General features: G+C 44.3%; 1 protein-coding gene and 1 pseudogene across 3 annotated transcripts; both read right to left on the minus strand.

Moving 5' to 3' along the window:
* Positions 1–2404: 2404 nt before the first annotated feature.
* LOC100832361 (putative disease resistance protein RGA4) lies at positions 2405–12925 on the minus strand. 3 transcript variants are annotated; one of them, XM_014902742.2, is made up of 9 exons: positions 12749–12925; positions 11694–11792; positions 10503–11555; positions 7435–9595; positions 5923–6948; positions 4763–5779; positions 4041–4633; positions 3897–3954; positions 2405–3006 (listed from the first exon to the last, which is right to left on the minus strand). In XM_014902742.2, exons 3-7 carry the CDS (start codon positions 11541–11543, stop codon positions 4536–4538), a joined length of 5343 nt encoding a protein of 1780 aa, XP_014758228.1. In that variant the 5' UTR covers positions 11544–11555; positions 11694–11792; positions 12749–12925; the 3' UTR covers positions 2405–3006; positions 3897–3954; positions 4041–4535. The 3 variants fall into 3 exon arrangements, with proteins under 3 accessions (XP_014758228.1, XP_014758229.1, XP_014758230.1); XM_014902743.2 differs by lacking the exon at positions 11694–11792; XM_014902744.2 differs by lacking the exons at positions 11694–11792; positions 12749–12925 and having other exon boundaries at positions 10503–10717; positions 10854–10993.
* Positions 12926–13323: 398 nt separating this feature from the next.
* Positions 13324–21146, minus strand: LOC112268627 (annotated as a pseudogene).
* Between the last annotated feature and the right edge of the window lie 2606 nt (positions 21147–23752).

Below are 23752 nucleotides of genomic sequence, written 5' to 3' on the forward strand. Positions count from 1 at the left end.
CTGGTACTCCTAGCCGAGGGCGTGGAAGCAGAGGACAGAGCATTCCTTTACCTCCTCAAGAAATTTGGAATCCCAAATTGTTTGGCTCTCAAAAGCCACACATTCTGCATGAAATATTCTTAAATTTGATCCTTTCAAACTATTATTGATGAAAGATATTTCTTTTCATGGGTTGGCAGAAATGCCGAAGCAGCAATGGAATCGGCAGTTCTCATTTTTCTGCCTATTTCAGACAGAGGCTGATGCGGATCCTATAGAGTTTGAGTACCCTGATGGCACCAGAGCACCGATGTACCCATCACACGTAGAGGACATCATAGGCATCAAATCTGAGGGTACACATGTTTCTGTTGTTGATGATAATGTTCCTGAAGAGACGGTGGCAGAAGTTTGCAGGGTTGTAGGAGTGCAGGAGTTAACACTGTCTGCTGTTTGGAATGTGGTTGAAAGGGACATTAATGAGCAGGGCACCAAACAGGAGCAAGAAGCCTTCCAAATAGGAGTTGTCATTTTGGCATTTGCATTTATGCTGGACTGCAGAGACCGTGAACCTAAGCTGCCAAGATATTTACTTCCTTACCTTACTTCTGTTGAGAAGCTTAAGCAGGTGAACCATGGAAGGTGTGTACTTACATTATTGGTATTGCTGCTTCAAAACGGTTCAGGAAAAGACGAAAAGTGGGTATTCAACATGCACAGTAGGTGGTTGCTCAATTGTCTCTCAGGTTCGATTGAATTTGACATTATATGAAATTTCTATTACATTCTGTTCTGCATTGTACTGGCGAGGTCATATGAATTTAGTGTCACATTATGTTCCGCAGATATTCTATTTAGATTCCCTCGATTTTGGCGTTAGGAAAGCACGGTCAGATGTTTTCCCCAGAATCAAGGCATATGATAAGGAGAAATTAGATTTGCTTATAAGTATGGACAAGAATACTTATAATGTGAATCTGAGCCAGTGGTACGGTTACTGCAAGGTAAATGTCGTGACATGTGTAATCTGTTATTAGTTTAGTGTGATAGATGAATTTTTTGATATGTGAATTATTTTTTATAGATGACTGTTTCAAATCATTGCCAAGTCTCGTATTGCACTAGTGAACATAATTTTCATGTGAACACATTAGTCATTGAAGTAAGTACATTGATGTGGGACCATGTTTTGGAACGTATGGTTTGTTACCAGATTAGGATACTTTTCTCGGAGGAACTGGGGCAATGTTGCAGCGCTAATTTGATTCGTTGTACCGGAGTTCGTTGGTACGGAATGCAGCAGGGCAGGAGTTGGTCCTGATCCGGTGGGTAGAACAACTGGTTGTACCATAGTTGGTGACATGGTGGGAACTCGAACAGTACCCCTTGCGTTGAACTGCATGGGAGAACGAGTAACTGAGTTTGTAAGAAGATGCTTGAACGGAAGTAATTGTGTGGGTACTTGCATGGCAGAATGAAAATAACAACTGTTACCTGGTTGGCTCCGTAACCACCTCCTGGCCTAGTGTCAACTAATATAAGTTTGTTAAGTACTTCTGTTGGAAAAGCCACCATACGAGGGTACATGTTCTTCCGAGGTTGCAATGGTCCAAGTAAAATATTATCTAAATAATGTATCTGAGAATGGAACGATAGAGGATTAATGCATAAGATAATGAAGAATTCATGAAGGGGTCATAGAAGTTCGTTTATGTACCCGCAGAAATAGATGGCAAGCAGATATGTTGGAAACAACTTTGTTCATGGATAAGTCGGCTTGTACTTTCTGAGCGGCTTTAATGATACCTTTGATAATATATGTGTCACACCAGTGGCTCCCGGGGTACCACCGTTGCGCGACGCGTGGGTCGCATCACCGAGTTCCCGGGAAGCAGTTAACATGCTGCCCGGCAAGCTACCAACCCGAAAGGACTAGCAAGGCTTCAGGGAATATTCCCGCCTGGCCGCCTCCCGGGAAGTCACTTGCCGGAAGGAGGGTTCCCGGGCGCAGGCTCCCGTCCTGAGGGCGGGACCAAGCAGGCAGAGCAACGGCGCCACGTGGGCGCGCGTCAGGCCACCAATGCGCAGTTCTGTCAGGGCGAGGAGTGAAGCGCACGGCGCATTAAATGAGTTAGTTCTTAGGCCTTAGGCCCCTAGCCAAGGAGTTGGCACCCATGCATGCCACTAGCGCACCGAGAGGGAGTTGCCCAATCTCCCTGCTCACCACTTGTAATTCATGCACCGTGGCATCTGTGGCATCCCCTTGGCTATAAAAGGAGGACCCCTGCCGACGATCAGAGGGTTCGTTTTGGTGGTTGGTTTGTTGATTGGTTGGACCATCTCGCAGTTCAGCATTAGCAATAGCCCAAAGTAGTTAGGAACACTTAGCCAAAGGAAGAGAGTACCCGGGAACTCACTCGGCAACTTGTAAACACTTGGTCTCTGTGATAATACAAGCTCAAACAAGCAGGACGTAGGGTTTTACACCTCCGGATGGCCCGAACCTGGGTAAACGCTCGTGCATGTGTTCTTAGCTTGCATGCACTTTAGGTGTACATCTTTGCAGGCTACGTATGCCATTGCAGCATCGGATATTTTTGTCATATACTTTTAGATATCCCAGCTTGTTCACAGAGGTACGCCATTGCAGCATCGGATATTTTTGTTTCTGGGCCTAGTACATCACGATGTCCGCATGGAATACCAAATACTTTGTTGACATCCTTTGGTGTGAACTAGAGCCTACGAGCTTCATCTAGTGCAATTGCAAAGTCTATGCAATCCACTTTAGCAAGAAGCCAAGTACTGAACATGCGATTAATTGCCTCCAAAACCTATTTCGTTGACCAACTGTCTCTTTATAGAATTGAATTTCTTGATGACCCAGTAAAGGGTCTTTGCGGATGTCCTCGATGTTGCCGATTTGGTACTTGAAGAAGTTTGACTTTCTTCATTGCTGTCGTAATGTGTGACGTCTTCAGTACTGAGTGGAGCAGCAGTATCAGAAGTGGCAGCATGACCTTTTAGCTGGGAAAATGAACAAAAGAGCGTTAGACGGCAAGGAATGTCGCATAACCGTTAAGAAGTATGATGGTAGTGTAACTTGGTCGTAGGTACGTAAGGTACATAACGATTTACATGAAGTACTTCATGGCATTGTAACTATACGTGCTACTATGCGAGTAGTGTGAACACAGGAAGCAGTATGAAAACAGATTTTACTTTGTGAAAAGAGCATGTACTCTGAAAAAAGCATGTACTACTACGAGAGTACATAAAAAACTTTGAAAGTAGCAGGTATTATAGAAACCGTAGGTTATATGAAAATACGATGTACTCTAGCAGCAGTACGTACTATCAGAAATGCATGTACTGTGAGAACAAACAGCGGTATAGTATTTCAAATTATTGACATATTTGATATGTACATAGTGCTGCGAGAGTACATGAAGAACTTTGAAAGGAGAACATAGTATGTAAACCACACGTTAGATGTAAAATAGCATGTAGTATGGCAGCACGATGTAATTTCTGAAACTGCATGTAGTGTGAGAAAAAACATGGGTATACTATTTGAAATGTAGAAAATGTGTGAGAGGTACATAACGGACGGAGTCCGTTATGAAAATGTTGTCGCTGTTTTACTTCAAATTCGTAGTAGAACAGCAAAATGGCTTGACATGTACATAATCTTAGTAAGCAAGAGGCAGATGGAAAATTGGACGGGACAATCTCGTAGACGAGTTCATAGTTATATAGACAGCACATGAATAACAGTTCAGAACGTACATGAAGTACTTCATGGCATTGTAACTACATGTACGAGATGTATGAGAGGTACAGTTGAGAAGGTACATGCATTTTCAGAATCATGTAAAATGGAGTACATAAGAGACAAAGAAGTTGGTACAGAATACCTTGGAGAGACTCATGGAATGGAGAAATTTATTAAGAGGAAGGCGATAGTGTTGAGACCTACAAATCGGACGCAACAAAAAAGGAACAAAATTAGCAAAGTGAAAGACAGCAAGAGAACAAAACATAGGACGGAAATAACAAACCTGGAAAACAATGTTGGTACAAATCAGGAGTTCAGAAACCGAGGTCGGTACATTGTGAAGTTGACCAGAAACAGATCGGAAATAGAAGCTCCGTAAGAAAAGATGAAGCGGTGCAGATAACAGATGTCGACCAGAACAGAACGATGGAGAGCAGAGTCGGCGAGAGAGTAGAAGAGAACTGAAGAACTGAAGAACCGAGGAAGAGGAAGAAGAGAGGAAGAACAGGATGAAGCCGGAGAGAGAGAAGGAAAGCAAACGAAGCCGGAGACGAAGACGGTATCTGACAGCAAAGTGGGACCGAGACAGGACCGGACGAGACAGTGGGACCCGAGACAGGACCGGACGAGGCAGCACAGGCCTAGGAAATGCGTCAAATCAAGGGGGAACAGTGTCATCCCGGCTGAATTTCCAGAACCGTCAGATCGAAAGAACAGGCGGATCGAACGGTAAACATCGTGGGGGTATATCATGGGGAGAGTACCAAGACCTTTGGCGTCACCCTTCATCTTGCCGTCGGATGATGCTACTTGATGAGTCCTCATGTTGATCCCCTGAGATTTCATTCCCTGACCCGGATGGATTTGCTGAGAGGCCTAAGTAGACATAGAATAATTAAATGGTGGAACCAACAGGAGGACATTAATATGAAAAAACCAAGCAGAGAGAGCAACCTAGCCAGCAAAGTAATATTTAGCTAGGACCATTTGTGTAAATGAGATCACCTTGAGATTCGGATGAGCTTCTGATGAAGTTCTCTGACAGTAAATCCCTTGCCCTGGCAGCATCCTCTTTTGCTACCCCGCGCACTTGCTCGCTGTAATTCACCTTGTAGTCCCTCGCCATGGGTGCCTCCTCCATGTCTATCACTATGTTATGTAACATGCAGCAGGCCTGGATTGCCTTCCACATCTCACATGGGATTTTCAGGCTCCCTCGATGCAGGCACTTCCATGTGTCTGTCAACCTTGCCAGCGCCTTCAGCGCAAAGCTTACAGCTACGGAGTGTCTCCGGTTGAACTCCACTTGTGAGTCCAATTGGTCATCCGTGTCTTTCTGCTGGTAAGGTGTTAGGAGCCAGGGGAGAAGAGGGTATCCTGCATCACCAATTACATACTCCCCAACTTCTGATCCTTCTGATGATACCTTTAGCTTGCTTCCGTTAAGCCAAGCACCCTTTTCACACACCATGAAGAGCTCAGAGTCGTGCAAAAGACTCAACTGGCTCATGCTGTCTGGCAATCCGAACCAAATGTTTCTGAACCTCATATCTGGATCGACGACGGTTTGCATTAGCTCATATTCATTTCTCTCATGGTCGCAGTGTTCTGATCCAAATGGGATGTGAGTTGTATGTACAACACCACAGCAGTTTGGCAAACCAAACATCTTGTCAAATTTGGATTTGACCTTCTCCATTTCACCAGAGCCTGGCCACGTTCTGTGGTGCCTTGCTCGCTCCCGCATAGCATCAACAAACCTCTCAGTTACCAGTGAGACGGTTGACTTGTTCACACCAACAGAGGATCCCACGTCCTCCAGCGTCTGGCCAGCGTTCAACATTATCAGAGCAACAGCTATTCGATCTTCTAAACACAGCACCCTCCCATCAATAAAGGTGTAGTTGTTCATATCTTTCAAAGACGGCACTTTCACCAAGCTGCAGATGTAGCTGAAGGTTCTCCTTGTCATTTTGAGGACAGACTCAAACATTTGTGAGTCCTCAAAAAGATATAAGGTTCCTGCATGAAAAGAAAATATGCAAAAGTGGTTACAGAATCCAAACTTGCAAGGCTAATGTACTGGAAGAACTTTAGAAACCAAGTGTACAAAGCAACCTAGAAAGCAAAGTAAGATTTGCCCAGTAGCATGTGCTTTAATTTACCTTGAGACTGGGAGGACCTTCCGATAAAATGTTGCGACAGTAAATCCCTTACACTGACAGCATCCTCATCTGCTAATCTGCGCACTCGCTTGCTGTAATTCACCTCAAGATCCCTCACCATGGGCGCCTCCTCCATGTCTATCACTATGTTATGCAACATGATGCACACATAGATTACCCGACACAACTCCTTCGGATCTTCTGGGTGCCACATCCCTCCATGCAGGCACTTCCATGTGTCTTTCAACCTTGCCAGCACCTTCAGGACAAAGGTTAGAGCTGCAGAGTGTCTCCGGTTGAACTCCACTTGAGAATCCAAGAGTTCATCCATGTCTTGCTGCTTGTAAGGTGTGAGGAGCCAAGGACGAAGAGGGTATCCTTCAGCACCAATTACATATTCCTCAACTTCTTCTGACCCATTGGATGACAACTCGAGCTTGCTGCCATTTACCAAAGCACCTGCATCACACTCCTTGAAGAACTCAGAGTCGTGCAAAAGGCTCATCTGGTTCATGGCATCTGACCCTCCCAACCAAATGTTGTTGAACCTCATATCTGGATCAACAACGACTTGCACTATAATATCATCATTCGTCTCATTGTCGCAGTTTTGTGATCCAAATATGATGTGAGTTGTACATATAATACCGCAGCAGTTTGGCAGACCGTGAATCTTGTCAAACATGGACTTGACCTTCTCTATTTCACTGGAGCCTGGCCAGTTCAAATGGTGATCTGCTTGCTCCCACGTAGCATCAATAAACCTCTCTGTTACCAGCGAGATGGTTGACTCGTTCACACCAACAGACAACGCTACGGCCTCCAGTGGCTCGCCAGAGTTGAGCATTATCAGAGCAATGGCTACTCGATCTTCTAAACACAGCACCCTCCCATCAGTAAAGGTGTAGCTGTTCATATCTTCCAAAGATTGCACCTTCACCAAGCTGCAGATGTAGCTGAAGGTTCTTCTTGTCATTTTGAGGACGAACTCAAATCTTTGTGCGTCCTCGAAAAGAGATAAGGTTCCTGTATGAGAAGAAAATGCAAAAGTGGTTACAGAATCCATAACTTGCAAGGCAATATCTATACTCTTAACAGTATTCGAATAGACTATTCAACTTTATTTATATAAGGAAATACAATTGTTCTACTCTTAATTTGTTAACCTCAATGTAAACTAGGGGAAGAGATGACCACCAGATAGAAAGTGGTATTCTTCTTTTAAACAAAGTAGACATTACACAACCAATATAACCAGTACTTCATTTTTGTCAAAAAGGAGGGTATGTAGTACTTACTAAAACTGAAGTTGCATGTCTAGTATTCCAGCAAGAAAAGTTAGTGATGTATATGATGACATTACTACCATATTTTTATTGTCCAACTCTAAAATGGGAAGGTAGGGATATATTTAGACTCTAGCAAACAAACATATGAAATGCAGAAGACAAAGAGAACAAGGTAAATGAACAGAGCAGTCTAAAAAATTAAGAAATTAGTTATATAATTTACCTGTGCACATGAAAGAGAGGTTGATATTTGTCTCCAAGTTGTAGGGGTGTTTTGTATACAAGACATACCATTTCCTTGGATTGTTTGCACCATCATCTGCATATGCCTTGACATGCTGAACGTGGCTGAACTTGTCCCACTCAGGGCCAGGCATGGCTATGGAAGTGAGAAGTGCAAGGCTGGAGTCTAGATGGAAATGACTTAGGTTTATACCTCGCACGAATTCTGGAAGTGTTTCCATGGCATAATCTTCCAAAACAAGCCTCTGCAGTGCACATACACCCTCCAACACCTTCAGCTTTGGGCATTCGACGATGACAAGCTTCTGCAGTTTAGGAAGATTAGTGATCCTCTCCAGGTCGGGGCTTTGATGCACTTCAAGGTCGACAACAGAAACAAGGTTCTCAAGGAAGCTGAGCTGGTGTACGTGTTGCATGTGTAACTGTTTCAAAGCCTTTCCCTGGAAAGCAAGGCCAGGAGGAAGACGTCTAAGTTTGCAATTATCAAGTAAAAGCTCCTCCAACACAGGAAAGGCTTGCACTTGCTCCTCCCACTCCCACTCTTCCCATTCTACCATTCCAAGTAATTCCATCCTGTGTAATCTCGGAAACACAACTGCCGCCTGTGAAGCACGAGGACTGAGGTGACAGCAGGGTCGCAAAAATTCAGGTCCAACACGTTTGATGGATGGAGCACGTAAGATCTGAATGAATTGCAAACATGGGAGCTGAGACAAGCCATCAGGCATTTCAGTGCAGCAAGCCAAGTCTTCCATCATTAGAATCCTCAAGCTCTTCAGACATGATGCTGATGTTGACATCATCCACCTTGGGAACCGTTGGCCAAAATATCCTAAGATTTCAAGCCTATCTAAGGTAGGGGGAGCGCAAAGTTCGTCAAACACCTCTTCGATTTGTCGATGCTCTTCCTCAGAGACGCCTTCTCCCGCATTAATAAGCCCGTCATATCCCAATCTACTACTGCAGCTTAGTCTTAGATAGGTAAGGTGCACCTTCTCACCAAGCCTTACCTTTGTAGCAGACGAGGTAGCTGCATCTGATACATTTTCCAGTACCTTCAGACCAAGAGCCCTGAGCAGGGAAAGGGGGCCCAACTCTTCCAAACTAGACCAATCACCATTCACTAGGGCAGGAAAACCATGTAGTGCCCTCAAATTTGTTAGAGCAGAGAACCCCCTAGGTATCCAACTTATACAAGTTTCACGAAAGACAAGACACCTTAGATTCCCTAACTTTACAATGCTACGTGGAACTTTCACAAATTGTTTGCATCCTTCAAGGCTAATGTACTGCAAGAATTTCATATTTCCAATGTTATCTGGCAGACTTGATATATCAGACCTCTCTATCGACAAGTACCTCAGGTGCTTGAGTTCATCCAAAGATTTAACCAATAGCGCAACATTTGTAGAATCTGTGTGGAGGGTCCTTAGGCATGGAAAATGAACTGACGAATCACGAGGCTTCGTATTTATATTGCCAACTGATATTAGTGTTCTCAGTGTCTTCTGTGCCTTTAAAGAACTCCAGTCTAACTCACGTGATTCTGATAATTCGCTTTCTAGATCTAGAGACAACCGAACAAACTTCCGTGCACTAAGTTTACTAATGATACCAGTTTGCCCACTGTGAGCTGGTAGTGCCTCTTCTCTAGCCACAAACTGAGCAAATGCACGGACAACATCATGCATGGTGCAAAAGTTTTGATCAATATACTCTATCTTTGGCTGTATAAGGTTCCGCAATATCAACTCCTGATAGTACTTGCTTCCCAATTCTTCCAAATCATCTGAGATTTCGTGAAGGAATCCTTCGCTAATCCACATTCCAATAATGCAACTTTTGAGGAAAACTGCATTTTTAGGGAGTAGGGAGTAGTATAGAAAACACTGCTTGATGGAAGGAGGCAAATCTTCATAGCTTATATATATTGCATAGTTTAGCTCTTCGGGCATTTCAGATACTGACCATATAGAATCATTCAGAACCATCTCCCACTCAGAGCGTTCTCTTTTCTTCTGACACAAGAGTCCACCCATTACTTTGACAGCAAGAGGCAAACCGCCACATTTTACTACAATTTGCAACCCAATATCCTTCAACATGTCAATCTCATGGCCATCTTTTTCACTTGAGACTACCTGCAAGAGATTTCAACCGATAGAGTTAACAAGAAGCAGTTAAAACCACCACATTTTGCAACAATTTGCAATCAAATATCCGTAAGCATATCAATCTTAGGTCCATTTGTCTTGCTTCAGATAATTACTATTAGCAAGCAGTATAAATGGATGAAGTTAATAAGGAGCGGTTTTCCTTATAAGAAAAGTGAGTTTTAGTGGCAAGGATCCATTTTTTATTTATTAATACGTACGTAAAACACCTTAGTAATACATTCGCCTAGAATAAAGGAACTAAGAAAAACTTAATTTTGTGCCAATGGATTGGCAACTAAGGAACTAAGAACCTAGGGCATGAAGAACTATTGCCATAGCATGCTCACCCAAACAGGTGCCAAGATGCTAGTTAGTGATCTACAATCTATAGTAATTAACCAGTTTTCTCGTGTAATTTATGCAGATAGATATAATAATATATACTTAAAAAATAATTATATTTGGTATATGATGACTATACAATAGTAATATTTTTCATATTTGTATGAATGTTTCTTCACAGAAAACATTCTCATCTATCTACGGACCCAACCGAACGCCGTCTGCTTCAAAAAATGCCCATCTCAAGGAATTGACCAATGCTTTTTGGCTAGACTATTTAGGCCGTGTTTGGCATTATGGTGGATTCTCGTATCCCATTTGTTCCACCCTATTTTTCTATTTAATTATTTGGCTAACCGACTTCTTCTTGCTTTCGCAGTGGTCGGTCAGCTATATCCTTCTTAACATCCCGTCTAACATCTGCCTCACCCCGGACCATATTTATCCCATTGCACAGCTTGTGACTGCGAGTGTATTTAAAATATTACTATCTCTAGTCCAAAATATGGAGCAAGCAATTAGGGAACGAGCATGTAATTTAGTTACAGACCTGTTTCTTGAGCAACGACCAGGCATCTTCATCATTCAATGTGTCAACACGGTGGTACGGCCTCAAACCTTTCATCCCACGGGCAACTCTTTCATCTCTAGTAGTGACGAGAATTCGGCTACCTTGAGCAGCAACATAGGCCAAGGTCGTTTCAAAAACATCGCCCCATGCCGTGTGGCTCCACACGTCATCCATGACCAGCAAGAGTTTCTTCCCTGTCAATGCAGCAGTAAGGGCTGGCTGAAGCACAGCTAATGCATTTTCACTATGTTGGTCTCCCCCGGCAAGGGTGACGGCTGTCCTGAGGAGCTCAACCTTGTCGAAGTATTGATTGACGCTCAACCAGATTACCTTGTCAAACTTGGCATTTATCGCTTCATCGTTGAAGACTTTCTTGGCAAGGGTGGTTTTGCCGATCCCACCGGCGCCTACGATGGCAACCACCATGATTTTGTTGTACCCTTCTTTTTCGGTCAACAAGATCTCCACCAGTGCTCTTGTGTCTTCTTCCATCTTCTCTCCAACCACACCTGACCGGTCGAGCTCCCCAGATGTCTCACGGCTAGGATTGCCACGATTAGAGGCATGCATGTTCCGGCAATGGTCCTCATAAGACCCAAGATTGATGAAGCCAAAGGCAGTACTCCGCTCTTTGATAGAGTCAAGCTTCTTGTTGAGCCTCTTGATGCGGCTGCCGATGTCATGGGCATGGAAGGGATTCCGGATACAGAACAGCAAGGGATTTAAGCACCCTGCATCTAAAGAGGATGCTTCACGCTCCATGGCCTTGAGCTGACATAGGTCAAGGATGTCCGTGGCATCATACATAGCACGCTTGAGAAGTCCTACCCACTCTTGCACGCTGTTGTCGGTGATGTACCTCCTGTCGGCGTCGGCGAGGAAGTTCTTGAGGTCCTTAAGTTTGTCCCCCAACTTGTCGATCTCGACGGAGACTCCGAGCAGAAGGTGCACCTCTTCTGCCGCCATCTCTGTCAGCAGGCTTTGTAGGTAGGATGCAAAAGCATCCAGGACCATCGCCATGAATTCTCTCCACTAGTGGAAATTAAGATAAACAAAATATCATCTATGTTACTGGAATGCTAATGAGATGATCAGAAATGAGTTATAAACATGAGAAACAAGACAACACAGATTTGCAAAGCTATATGGTTCTGGCCAATTAATATTTACCTTCACAATGGTTGGATGAGATAATCCGGTTCTGCTCTTGAGCAGCTCGTGGTGATGGAAGGGGAAATTAATTCAGAGCATGGACCAGGCTCCATGTTACTGTATATGATTAAATGAGCCAATGGGAATTTAGTCATTTATTTAACTCTATCTCGTACACATCGATCAAATCCTAAAATGCAAGTTCACATTTACAGTTGGTCGGCATCTGCAAAGAAAAATGGCCGGCATCTTTTTGTCCTCATGCAGAATGCACAAGGGACATATCTATGTACAGTTGGTCACGATGGACACAAGACAACAGTCGGTGTCAAATGGATCAAGAGATCATATACATAATACAATGATATATCAACCCTATGCCGGCCTGCCAGCATTCTATTAAATCTGATTTCTGGCCAGCAGCCAGCACAAGATGGTGGCAGGCAGGCAGGCGGGGGAAGAAAGACAGAGAAGACCAAATTTTGAATAAACTGACGTGATGGAGCAATGGAATTTATTTCAGATCTGCACGCATAGTACAAAGTTCAAAGGAAGTACAGAACCAAAAGTTCTTGGATTCTAGCAATCAAAATGAAGGGAATCTTGCGTAGTAGCAGCAGTGAGTGTAAGAAGTAAAAACTGCTTGTGTGCCTTATTCTGTTGCCTTGGCTTGGTTGTGCACTGAAAATTTATGTTTCTTATGCTCAAAGAAATAAGAAAATAAAGAAAGCATGGCTCAAGGTTTTTGTTTATGTTTGAGGGAGGCTCAAATTTACCTTTATATGCTGCCGATGCAAATTCATTTGAATAGAAAAATACATCCTTCGTAATATTAGGAACTTAGGATTACACGGGCACATGAAAATGCATATGAGATCAAGCAGTCAACACTCTGAAAACTAACCCTAGGAATTTTCAGAGCATGCAATTCTCTCTAGATCTCTTTTTTCCCGGTGATCGAACTTGGCAGTGCAGAACATACAGGAAACTAATGGCTGAAGGGAACAACCACTGACTCACGCTGTATGCGTACAGGGGTAACAGTTTAATGGCGGGAGGGAAGAGCCACTGACCGTGCGTGCGTAACTAGCTCCGTCGCCGCCGCCCTTCCCTGCGCATGCGGAATCTTCCGGCCTTAGGTAATGGGGGTAAGGAGGAGTCCATGGCGGAGTGGAGGCGCGGCCGCCGGAGCCCGAGGCGGAGCGGCGAGGAAATGGGGGCAGAAGGCGGCGGAACAGCGAGAGGAAGGCGACGAGACATTTTATTTTTATTTTTTTGAGGGAAGACATTTCCATTTGGGTGGAGGAAAAGCCCACATTGCCTTCATTCAAAAGCCCATTTGGCTATGGCCCAGCAGTCACGCCCATTATCTCGCCCATTGGGCCCAGTTTATTTTGTTGTTAAGGCGTTGTTGGTTCTGGTCAGTTTTCTTTTGCCAGTAATACAAATTTCAGGCAAATCTTATCCTTGACCCTTCCCAACTTTCTACAGGACCATTTGTTTCGCTTCATTTTTTCTACTTCTTGGAAAACAGGTGCCTGTACATTCACTGGTATAATTTCGATCAGCTACTCTCTCCAATGCATAATAAGTGTCACCGATTTAGTACAAACTTATACCGAGTTTACAAGAGCAACGACTAATAAAATGCAGAAACAACATATATATACACGGTGGTAATCAGAAAAAAAAAATCTTTTTGTTTAGCAGCCGCAGCCTGCAAATAGGTGATAATGTCATATCACACAGTACGGTTGACAGCAGACACACAAGAATGTAATGAAATATGCAACAGTCTTGCAATATGCTGCCGCTGTATATATCTAGTAAAAAACCAGAACAGTGTCTTCGCCAAAAAAAAAAGCCACAACAGTGGACTGGAGCCTTGAAGTACAGCATTCTAATCAGCTAGCCACGGTGCAGCAGTATCTGCTAATGAGTGGGGCCTTGAACAGAAAGTACTTCATTTAGGTGTAAATTAACTACTTCGCGCCGTTTCGACCATTCAAACAAGCAGGGGTCGTCGTCAAGACTGAATGTTGCACGCGCGCTTGCGGAATAGGATTTCAAGAATATACAAGCTAGTCATGCATGCGATGATCCGAGGAGCCCTTTCAAGAATATGACAAGTGCTGGCAAAGGGGCAAACCAAAAAAGTGTAAGTACAAGCCACCGATCCGCCAGGGTAAATGCAGTACTCATGATACCAAACGAACAAAAACACTGGATCATATGAAGGTCAAAAGGATTGAATTACCTGACTGGACTCAACACAGCAATTTCTCAGCTACCGGCATAGCTCAAGAAAGATTTGTTGGTTCACTGCATCCAGTGGAAGAACAGAATGAGGAACGAGACATTATGGATATATAACAAGTGAGAAACTTCAATGATACGTTAAGACCCAAGCATAATCACCGGCTGTGTGCTCCATGCAGCTCGAGAACTGTTTATGGCATTGAAACTGCATCGATCCACCAAACAGCAGCATTCTTGTGGTGGGACAAGAATGCATAAACCGAACCCTTGGCCACAACACCTTTTTCCATGATCAAATGAGGCGTCCAAGTTGATGATCTACAAACTAAACTAATATTGTAACTAACGCTAGCATCCATCCATATGTATCCCTATGTATGTGTTTGAAATAGGGAGATTCACAAGAATGAGCACTTACAGACTGGGTTCAGCAGCAAGCAGACCCTCTGTAGAAGAAACACCGTGCTTTAATGTTCGCTATTCAGGACAGAAATCGTGCTCTTTTGTCAGGGGCGGAAATGCCGAAAACATTTTCTTTTGCAGAAAAAGGTACTTACGCAGACAATCTCGCAGTTGGGAGTTGACCACACAATACGTGTGTCATCAGTACCTTGAAATAGAAGCCACTGCTAATCTCATGCTACAGCGTGCCTTCGCGAGAGAAGTTTGGGCCAAAGTGGCTGAGGCCTCGAATCTTGCAGCCCCCGCCAGCTCAAGACATCTTGGATTGGTACTTGGTACATCCAGAAAGAGCAGGCCTGTCAGCGTCACACTGACTTCACAAAGTGGCGGCCATCATGACCCCAACCTGGGACACCCAAAAATAATGGAACAGGACTGTTCAAGAAGACTTCAGAGAATGCCGACCAAATTGTGATCAGGATCAAAAAAATATTTGCCTATGAATAACAGGAGCTTGCTAGCATTCAGAATGTCTTCAAGACACTACATTGTTCAGATTACAGGACCAATGATGTCTTGTAATCTGAACTCGCTGCAGGCATATGCTGATATCCATGAGGAATTGAGGATCTCTTGATCATCAAAAATGAACTTTCCAGCTACACCACCAAGTGTTTATGAGCAGCAACCAAATGCAAACACAACATATCTAGATGCCGACCCAGAACATATAAGAACACCTGCACAGCAAGCAAAGAAAAATGGTGAATGCAAATACACCTAGAAACAACGGCAATATAGCTGAGGGTGAGAAAATTGCAAACCTGCGAAAAACCAAAGTTCTGTTTATTCCACTGATATTTTGCCCAGCACCCAAACTACACTCTTTATTAGTAACGTCACCCAAATTAAAATGGAAAGTATGTAGAATCTTGAGAAAAAAAACCTGTACAGCAAGCAAGAAAACATTGTAAATACAAGAACACCTGGTATCACTAGCAATGTGGCGGTGCATGAAAAAAATTGCAAACCTTAATATAGGTAGCAAAACATCACGGTCTAACTTATTAAGTCTTGATGAGTGTCGTGCACACAAATTTAAATGCAAAATTTTTAGAAGCTTGTGAGAACAAAAGCAAAGAAAACCTGCACAGAAGACCAAAACAAATGGTGAATACATGACAGATTTCTTTCTTTGAGAAACAAAAACAAGAAACTCTCAAAATGAATAGCCTGACAATTACGTCAGTTCCTATATACCATAAAATTTCATTGAACTAAAAAAATAGTGATGAGTGCAAGAACACTTGATGTCGGTGCAAATGTACGTAGCGCCAAATTTAAAAAAACTGAAATTGCCAGGTACACCACCAAGTTTTCGTGGGTGGTGACTGGTGACCAGAATGTAAACATAAACAAACCAAGAAAAATGGTGAAGGCAAGAACACCTGGTATCGCTAGCTATGTTGCGATGGATAAAAACTTGCAGACCTCTATATTAGTAGTGTAACACGATAGTATCATTTATTTCAGAATTATGCCTTGGCGATATTTTGATCCTCACACCTGAAAATAAAGAGTACGTCGTGAAGTCTTGATGAGTGATGACCACCCCAATTTGTATGAAAAGTATGTAGAAGCCTGTGAAAGCGAATATAAGAATACATGCACACACATCAGAAATAAAGCGTGAATGCAGTGACATGTTTCATATGTTTTGTCCCGGAAGGAAAACAAATAAATTTCTAGAAGGCATAAACTGATAGTCAGATTGGTTGCTTTAACTTGTGAGTGGGAAGACAAAGGACATGGAGAACATACAAAAATGCCTTATTAGGAAAACAGTTTTCACTGTCATCAAAGGGAAACCTGAGGCAGGATATAACATACTGGAAGTTGTTGAATTGATACGGTATAGCAAGAGAAGTTCCAGTATAGATGTACTTACCAGATGTATCTACAGAACAAAAAATGCCCCAAGACTCTCATCCATATGGCAACTGTGCATGTGTGGAGAGCTGAGCTTACAATACTAGAAGAATGTACAGGGGATCTCCTAGGCAGAGGTCTGCATAGCAGATGGAAACAAACACTAGTCAGATTAATACGCAGGAAAAAAACATTTCCCGTTATGCATGACGGTAACAAACAAATAAGTATTTCCCGTTACCTTGTGTTAGTCTTAATCTCACAGAGTGATAGTTGGTATGGTTCCCATTAACCCTCTGCACTGCTGTTTTAGCTCCTGGTTGTGGCAGTAGCGGACATTTAGATATTCCAGCGATTTGGGGAGGCAATCCTCAGGCAGCGACCGGAGGGCTCTACAGTTGTAGACAGATAATTTCTTGAGATTGGGGAGCTTGTGCAGCCCAGCAGGTAGGTGCTGAAGGTCGTCGAACTTCCAAAACTCGAGTTCCTGGAGGGAGGTGAGTAGGTGAAGGCCGTCATTGGTGAAGCACTCGAGATGGGCGTCTTTGATCCCAAAAAGGACCAGCTTGGTGAGGGAGGAAGAGAGGAGGCTGCAGATGGGCGCAGCAAGGAGTCCCTCGCCGTCACCCGTACGGAGCACCTGTAGTTTGGACGAACCAATTTGCCGCCGCTGCTCTTCTCCTCCTCCTTCATGCTGCAGCACCCGCCTGGCATCAGGATTCCAACCAGCAAAGAATCTGGGGCAGCCCATGACGGTTAATTCGCGGAGCTGGCCAAGGAGAGGCCCCAGGCCCTCGCATCTCAGATCTTGCCCGCATCTCCCCAAATTCAAACTGGTGAGAGAGGTGAGGTTTGAGAGGAGCTCCAGTGTCCCCATTCCTTGCACATTCGAGAGATCGAGGGATTGCAGGGAGGACGGGAAGAGGAAACGGGAAGGAGAGGAAACCAAGCAGGCCGATAGGAACTTGGGGGATCTCCGAATTGCAAGCTTCTGGAGGAAACGCAGGGCCTGGAGCCCTCTTCCACCAGGAAGAAGACTTGGCGGGTCGACCAGGACTAGCTCTGGGCAATCATTGATTTCCAACGCCTGTAGTGAGCCGCATAGATGGGCAGGCAAGAGCAGCAACCCGTCATCTGATGATGTTTGTTGCAGATTCACCCCTGCTGCCAATTGTGTTATCTTATCACAAGTGATTGCTAAATCGGAGACCCTTGAGGTGGGTGATGAGCTCTCTCAATTCCATCCCACTAGCATCACTAGTAATCCTCAATGTTGCTCCATCAGATGATTCCGAGTACCTAAACTTCATCAGCAGCTTTGCACCTCTCACAATCACTCGATGCAGAGTTTCAGTCCAGGGAATAAGGGCCACCAACAAGAGTTCTGGACAGTTCTCCATCTGAAGCTCTTGCAGTTTGGGAAACCAATCCATCTTCCTCTCTTGATCTGGTGGGCAAACAATGTGGTTTGATAATGGCAACACAGAAAGTTTGGTGCAATTTCTGATAATCAGAACTTGCAGAGCAGGGAACATATCCTGATTGTCTTGTGATGGTACCAATTTTTCCAAATTTTCCAAGCCAATCATAGAAAGCCTTGTTAACCTGCAAACATGGTACATATTAGCAGCCCGTGATACCAATTTTTAAAAACCTTACCAAACAAATGAGTGTAAACCTTAGTTACCTGCAAAAGCTTTTTTCTATAACAAACTCCTTGAGTGTGGCAATACACTCCAATGTTACTTCACCAAGATCACACATCTTCCCAAGAGGAGGGAAATCTTGCCAAGAAACACCAGAGAGATGAAGATATTGTAGAGCTTCGACATCGAGATCATCACTCAACCATTTTGGACAAGAAGAGCCTCTGTGCCCTATGATGGACAATTTTTGAAGATCTCTATGCGGGTGAAGGATCTCAAGAACTATTGCTTCCACATCAGGATCAATGTTGGACCGCTTACTATCCCAATCCAAAGTTAACCCCTCTAAGTAAATTTTCTCTCTGAGTTTTGTCTCAGATGCTTCTTCTTTTGTGTGTATTTTCTCAAGGTTATAGATACCGAGCTCCCTTAGCTCGGTCAAATGCTCTAGTTGTTTTGGTTCAAATCCTTCACTTTCTTTATGAACTCTAAATACCTTTAACTCTTCTAAGAGTTTAAGTTTCCCCACATTACAAATCTCAGAATGAAACTCACCACGTGGGGTATAAAAATGACGTAATTTTGCAAGATTGCTCATGTCTCTGGGCAAATCTAAACATCTGTAGCATGATTCTACATCCAAAACCTTTAAATGATATAATATTGAAATGGTAACTGGTAAATGCATATCCATCCCATATTCTGTCCCGAGACATAGGTATCCTAGGTGGACAAGTGCTGAAAAGTTACGTAACATGGACTCCACAGGACAATGCATCTTGGGCAAATGAACAACTTCATCTTTATATGCATCTTACTAGTTAGATCTTTAGACATGCAGATTGATTCCAGTTTCAGCCACAGGGCTGCTGCAGATTTCTCCTCCAACACTTCCTGCAAAATATTATTGGACAGATGAAGTTGAATCAATGACAAAGCCTTACGATCTTTGCGTTTCTCTTCGGCAGTCCACTCCTTTTCATCCTTCTTTCCGAAGGAATTAAGCGTTTCATCCAGATCTGAAGGTTGGGCGAGAATCGCCCGCATCTTTACTTGCCACAACGAGAATCGTGTGGTGTAATCCAGCTGCGGCAGATCAAACTTCAAGGTAGACATGTCGCAAACCCTAGGCGGAACCTGGGGCTCTGATACCACTTGTTATGAACGCGACAAGGAAGAACGAAGAACGAAGAAGAAATCACAGCACAAGGACACACAGATTTAACGTGGAAAACCCTCTCAAACAACAAGAGGGAAAAACCACGGGCGCCAGCCAGCGAAACTTCACTATATGGGAGTGTTTACACAACGCCGGGGAGATTCTACAAAAGCGACTCGTCCCCAAAACGGCGGCCACAAGGGATATATATAACAAGAAGATTATGTCAAAACAGATCCATATCGGGGACCCCGGAAGTTCCGGGTTTGTGCCAGAAGTTCCGGGCTTGTTCCGGGACAAACCCCGCAGTCTTCACACGAAGTTCCAGTAGCATCACGGAGGTGAGACGGAGGTTGGGCGGAAGTTCCGCCCCACCAGAAGTACACCGGAAGTTCCGGTCCTGGAAAAACACCTCCTCGAGAATTTGGATCACAACTTCAAGATATTATTCATGTAAACGATCATCCACCAAGGAACAATAATGTTGATCAGGTGCATACTGGAAGACAGACAGAGTGGAGAAGGATGAAAATGAATAAATTAAGCCTGCTACTAGATGCTGCTTGAAGACCGTGATGCCACTTGCCAGCAACAAGTGCGAGATCCGAAGCTGAGTACTGTTTTTGCTCCACTTTCGCTCAGAAAATAGTGTTGCTCACGGGATGCTTTACTGGCGGTGATTAGTTTAGTTGGGAGAGAGTGAGAAACAGTAAAGTAAGCAACTGGAGGAGAGTCGAAGCTCCCGCGTCTTTTTAAATTCACTGGAAGCGCGAGATCTGAGGCTTTGTTTCTCGAAGGGCCGGAGGCCGAATTTTATTAGATAGAAAGAAAGTACAACGTCAAACTGCAAAGAGAATTTGCAGCAGGGAAACAACCTCAAAGGGCAAACACCACAGGCACTAACTGAAGTTTCAAAATACTACAGATTACAGATTGGACAAGGAGCCCTCAGAAAGCAATGACGCAACCGGCCACCCTCCAGGAGTGAAGATCATCAATGATGAGGTCAAAGACACGATCGACGGTGCTGGACTCGGAGTGAAAAATCCTGGCGTTGCGCTCTTTCCAAATCCGCCAATGGACCAAAATCGTGACAGTGTCAAAATCTCTCCGCAGGTGTTTAGGTGCTCTTCTCCGGGCCGCGATCCACCAATCTTCGGTGCTCTGGAAGGTGGAGTCGGGGCAGGGGAAGCATGAGTTCGACCAACGCTTGAGCCGACACCAAAGCCGTTGCGTGAAATGGCAATGCACGAACAAATGTGTGCAGTCCTCATTCGCAGCAGCACAAAGGGAGCAGGGGGGGTTATGTGGCCAACCTCTCCGATCCAGGTTATCCGCAGTGAGGCAGCGCTTGTGGACGGCGAGCCACATGAAGAATTTGCATTTCATCGGGGCTTTGGACTTCCAAATAGGCTTGGCGCAGGCAAAACGAGTTGAAGCGCTGAAGAAGAGACGGTAAGCCGAACTAACCGAGAAGGAACCATCAGCCGTGAGGCGCCAAACAGCCTTGTCAGGTTGTCCCGAGGAAAGAGTGATGTCAGCAGTTAAATCCCAGAGCTTCAGATATTCAACCAAAGCTTGCACAGAGAGGCCGCCCTTAATGTCCTTCACCCAGCGGTTGTTGGCAAGGGCAGTGGCTACGGAGATGTCGGAGTCGCGGACGAAGGAGCAGAGGATAGGCACCAAGTCTTGCACTGCCTGGCCTCCCGGGAGCCAGTTGTCTGTCCAGAATTTGGCCCGACATCCGTCCCCCAACTGAATAAACATAGCAGCCCGGCAGAGGGAAATAGCATCACGATCATCGTCAATTTGAATCAGCGACCACGGCCGTGGATTGGGCCCCCATCTCAGCCACGGCCAACGGCAGCAGAGAGCAGTACCGAAGTGCTGGAGATTGAGAATTCCAAGACCATCTGCCTCTAAGGGGCGACAGACTCTAGCCCAAGGCAGGAGGCAGTGCCCGCCATTAATTTCTTCCTCCCCTTTCCAAATAAACGCCCGGCATCTGCGGTTCAAAGTAGTAAGTACCCATTGGGGAAGTTGGAGCACAGAGAGCAGGTGCGGCGGGAGCGCCATGAGAACGGAGCGGGTGAGTGTGAGTCTTCCGCCAGTGGAGAGAAGCTTCGGTTTCCACCCTTTGAGTTTGCCCGTGAACTTGTCAACAAGCGGCCAAAGATCAGATTTTCGTAGGCGGCGTGTCGACAAAGGGAGACCGAGATATGTGATTGGAAATTCCTTTTTCATGCATTGAAATTTTTTTGCCACCATTAGGGAGGTATCCTCGCTGCAACGAATGCAGGTAGTGGAACTCTTCTGAAGATTGATGCGAAGCCCCGACGAGTCAGCGAAAAGCCCAAGAATTGCAGAAATCACAGCCAGATCAGAAGGCGTCGGGAGGAAAAAAAGCACAGCGACGAACTCCCCGCCGCCCCAGCTGAATAAAACTCGACCTTGCATTAAGAAGAAGACCTTCTCACGCAGGTCGAGAAACCCTCGAAACCCTACCCCACACCATACACAGTGGCACCAAACCCCGTGTGAGAACAGGCGGGCCTTAGGTCTATGCTTAAGGCGTGGGGCAGATGAGAGGATTTTTTTAAATCCCAGTCTGAAATTTGCTCCCACGGGGAGTCGAACTCAGAACCTGAGGAGTGCTATTAGAGTTGTTCCTTAACCATTACGCCAAGGCCTCGTACGCACAAATCCTCCAGGATGGATTACATTTTGATGGATTGATGTCCATGACAGTTGTTATTTTCCCAGGTTTTCAGTCGCTACTGAATATAGTTGTGATATGGTGGCAGCCATTGGATCAACTTCACATTTGAAGATTAAAAAGCATCCAGATCTGAAATGTACAGCCATTAAAGTATGTTCTCGATCCAATTGTTTTATCTTATTTCATAACCTTTGGTTTTCCTAATGCATGAATCGTGTTTGCCGAATACAAACTGCAGGCAGGCACAACCTGAATAAAGACCGCTAATACTGTTACGATGCAATAAAGTATTTCCTCCGATCCATATTAATTGTCGAGATATTACATGTATCTAGACGCATTTTAGACGTAGATACATCCATATTTGGACAAATTTGAGACAAGAATTATGAAACGGAGGGAGTAACTAGGTAGGCTAAGAAACAGGTTCTAGCATATATATACTTAGAACAGATGAAAACAGCTAACTCTTGCCAACCACAAGAGGAATGGGGGCGGTGGGAAGTTAATTTTCTGCTAGTGCTGGCTTGTAGTGTTATTCACATAGCAAGCCAAGTAGTCGCGCCACATACCCGCACCGTAAAGACCATTACTACTCCCTCCGATCCATAATAATTGTCTCAGATTTAGTACAACTTTGTACCGAGTTAGTACAAAATCTGAGACACTTATTATGGTATTGTTTTTAAGCCTAACACTTACATGCTGTTGTAGCATCAATTAATCTTGCTGGTTTAGTCTCCCAGGTTTCATTCTCAAAGTGAAAATGCTGAAGCACATGCTGGTGACGACAGTATTTTTTGACAACGACCTTCAGTGGTGACATGTAACAACAAAAGATGCAACCTCAATGTACATACTGAAGCTAGGCAGTGACTGATGCAAATCATCATGTAATTCATGAACAGTGGACACGGTTGATCTTCTTCCTCTGCAATTAAAATGGAGTCAACTGATCTCCTCTGCCATCGCCAGCCTACCGAGAGATTAATGGAATCACGTGGCAGGATGCTTTAAAAGATTAATTCCTGCTGCCAAGTTGATTCACATGCTTTATTTGATGGTTCAGTGGTAGTGTTTAGTAGTTGATCAGATCTGTTTGGGAGCATTGACTGGCAACATGGTCTGAAGAGAGATCTGAAGCTTATTTCTTAAGTCCCAACGGGATCTGCGCCATTATGTATATATCTCTTTTTGTTTGCAGTTAGGATGAATTGATCCCACTTCTGGGCAGCAATTTAGTTCCTCATCGAGACAGTGAAAATTCTCAAGTATATTATGCACAACATGTAATCTAGTTCCTGATTTGAGGCATGCTTTGCTAGCAACAGAGCATAAATTAAGCTCAATGTGCACTACATGATGATGAGTAGTATTCGTGCAAAGCCTCATCAGGCAAAGCGCAATGTTCTGGACTGGAGTCACTTGTTAACAACTTGTATTATGCTGCTGCTGTCACGTTCATTCACATGGCATATTTCCTTTGCTCGCAGCGATTAGTTTAGTTCGTCAGATCCAGATCCATTGGGAGCATTGACTTGACTTGCATATGCTGGTAACTCCTATATATATAGACACTTCCCCCACACATAGTCTCCACTTACCCTCTCGCTCTGCTCACAACTCAAACCAAGACAATACCTTGTTCGGCAGTCGGCATCCCTCGCCGGAGATCATTTCCACCCGTTTACGTATGTATTAATCCCCCTCGTGCTTGTAGCTAGACAACAAGAAGTAATTAGTCTCCACTTTGTTCTAGCTATGCGTGCTATATGCGTCTTAGCAGACTAGTACCGCTTAACTGCAATAATAATACTGGCTGTTTGCAATTGGGTTGTTCAAGCTGCTTAGATTGAAATAGTGAGCTGTGATGTGACTTGATACATAATAACAGATCTGATCACTACAAGATCAGGTAAGCAGATCGAGTAAACTAATGGCTTCCAGGCAAGCAGCCCATTGG

This window comes from Brachypodium distachyon, chromosome 4, assembly GCF_000005505.3.
Source record: "Brachypodium distachyon strain Bd21 chromosome 4, Brachypodium_distachyon_v3.0, whole genome shotgun sequence".
In the NCBI taxonomy this organism is placed as follows: Eukaryota; Viridiplantae; Streptophyta; class Magnoliopsida; order Poales; family Poaceae; genus Brachypodium; species Brachypodium distachyon.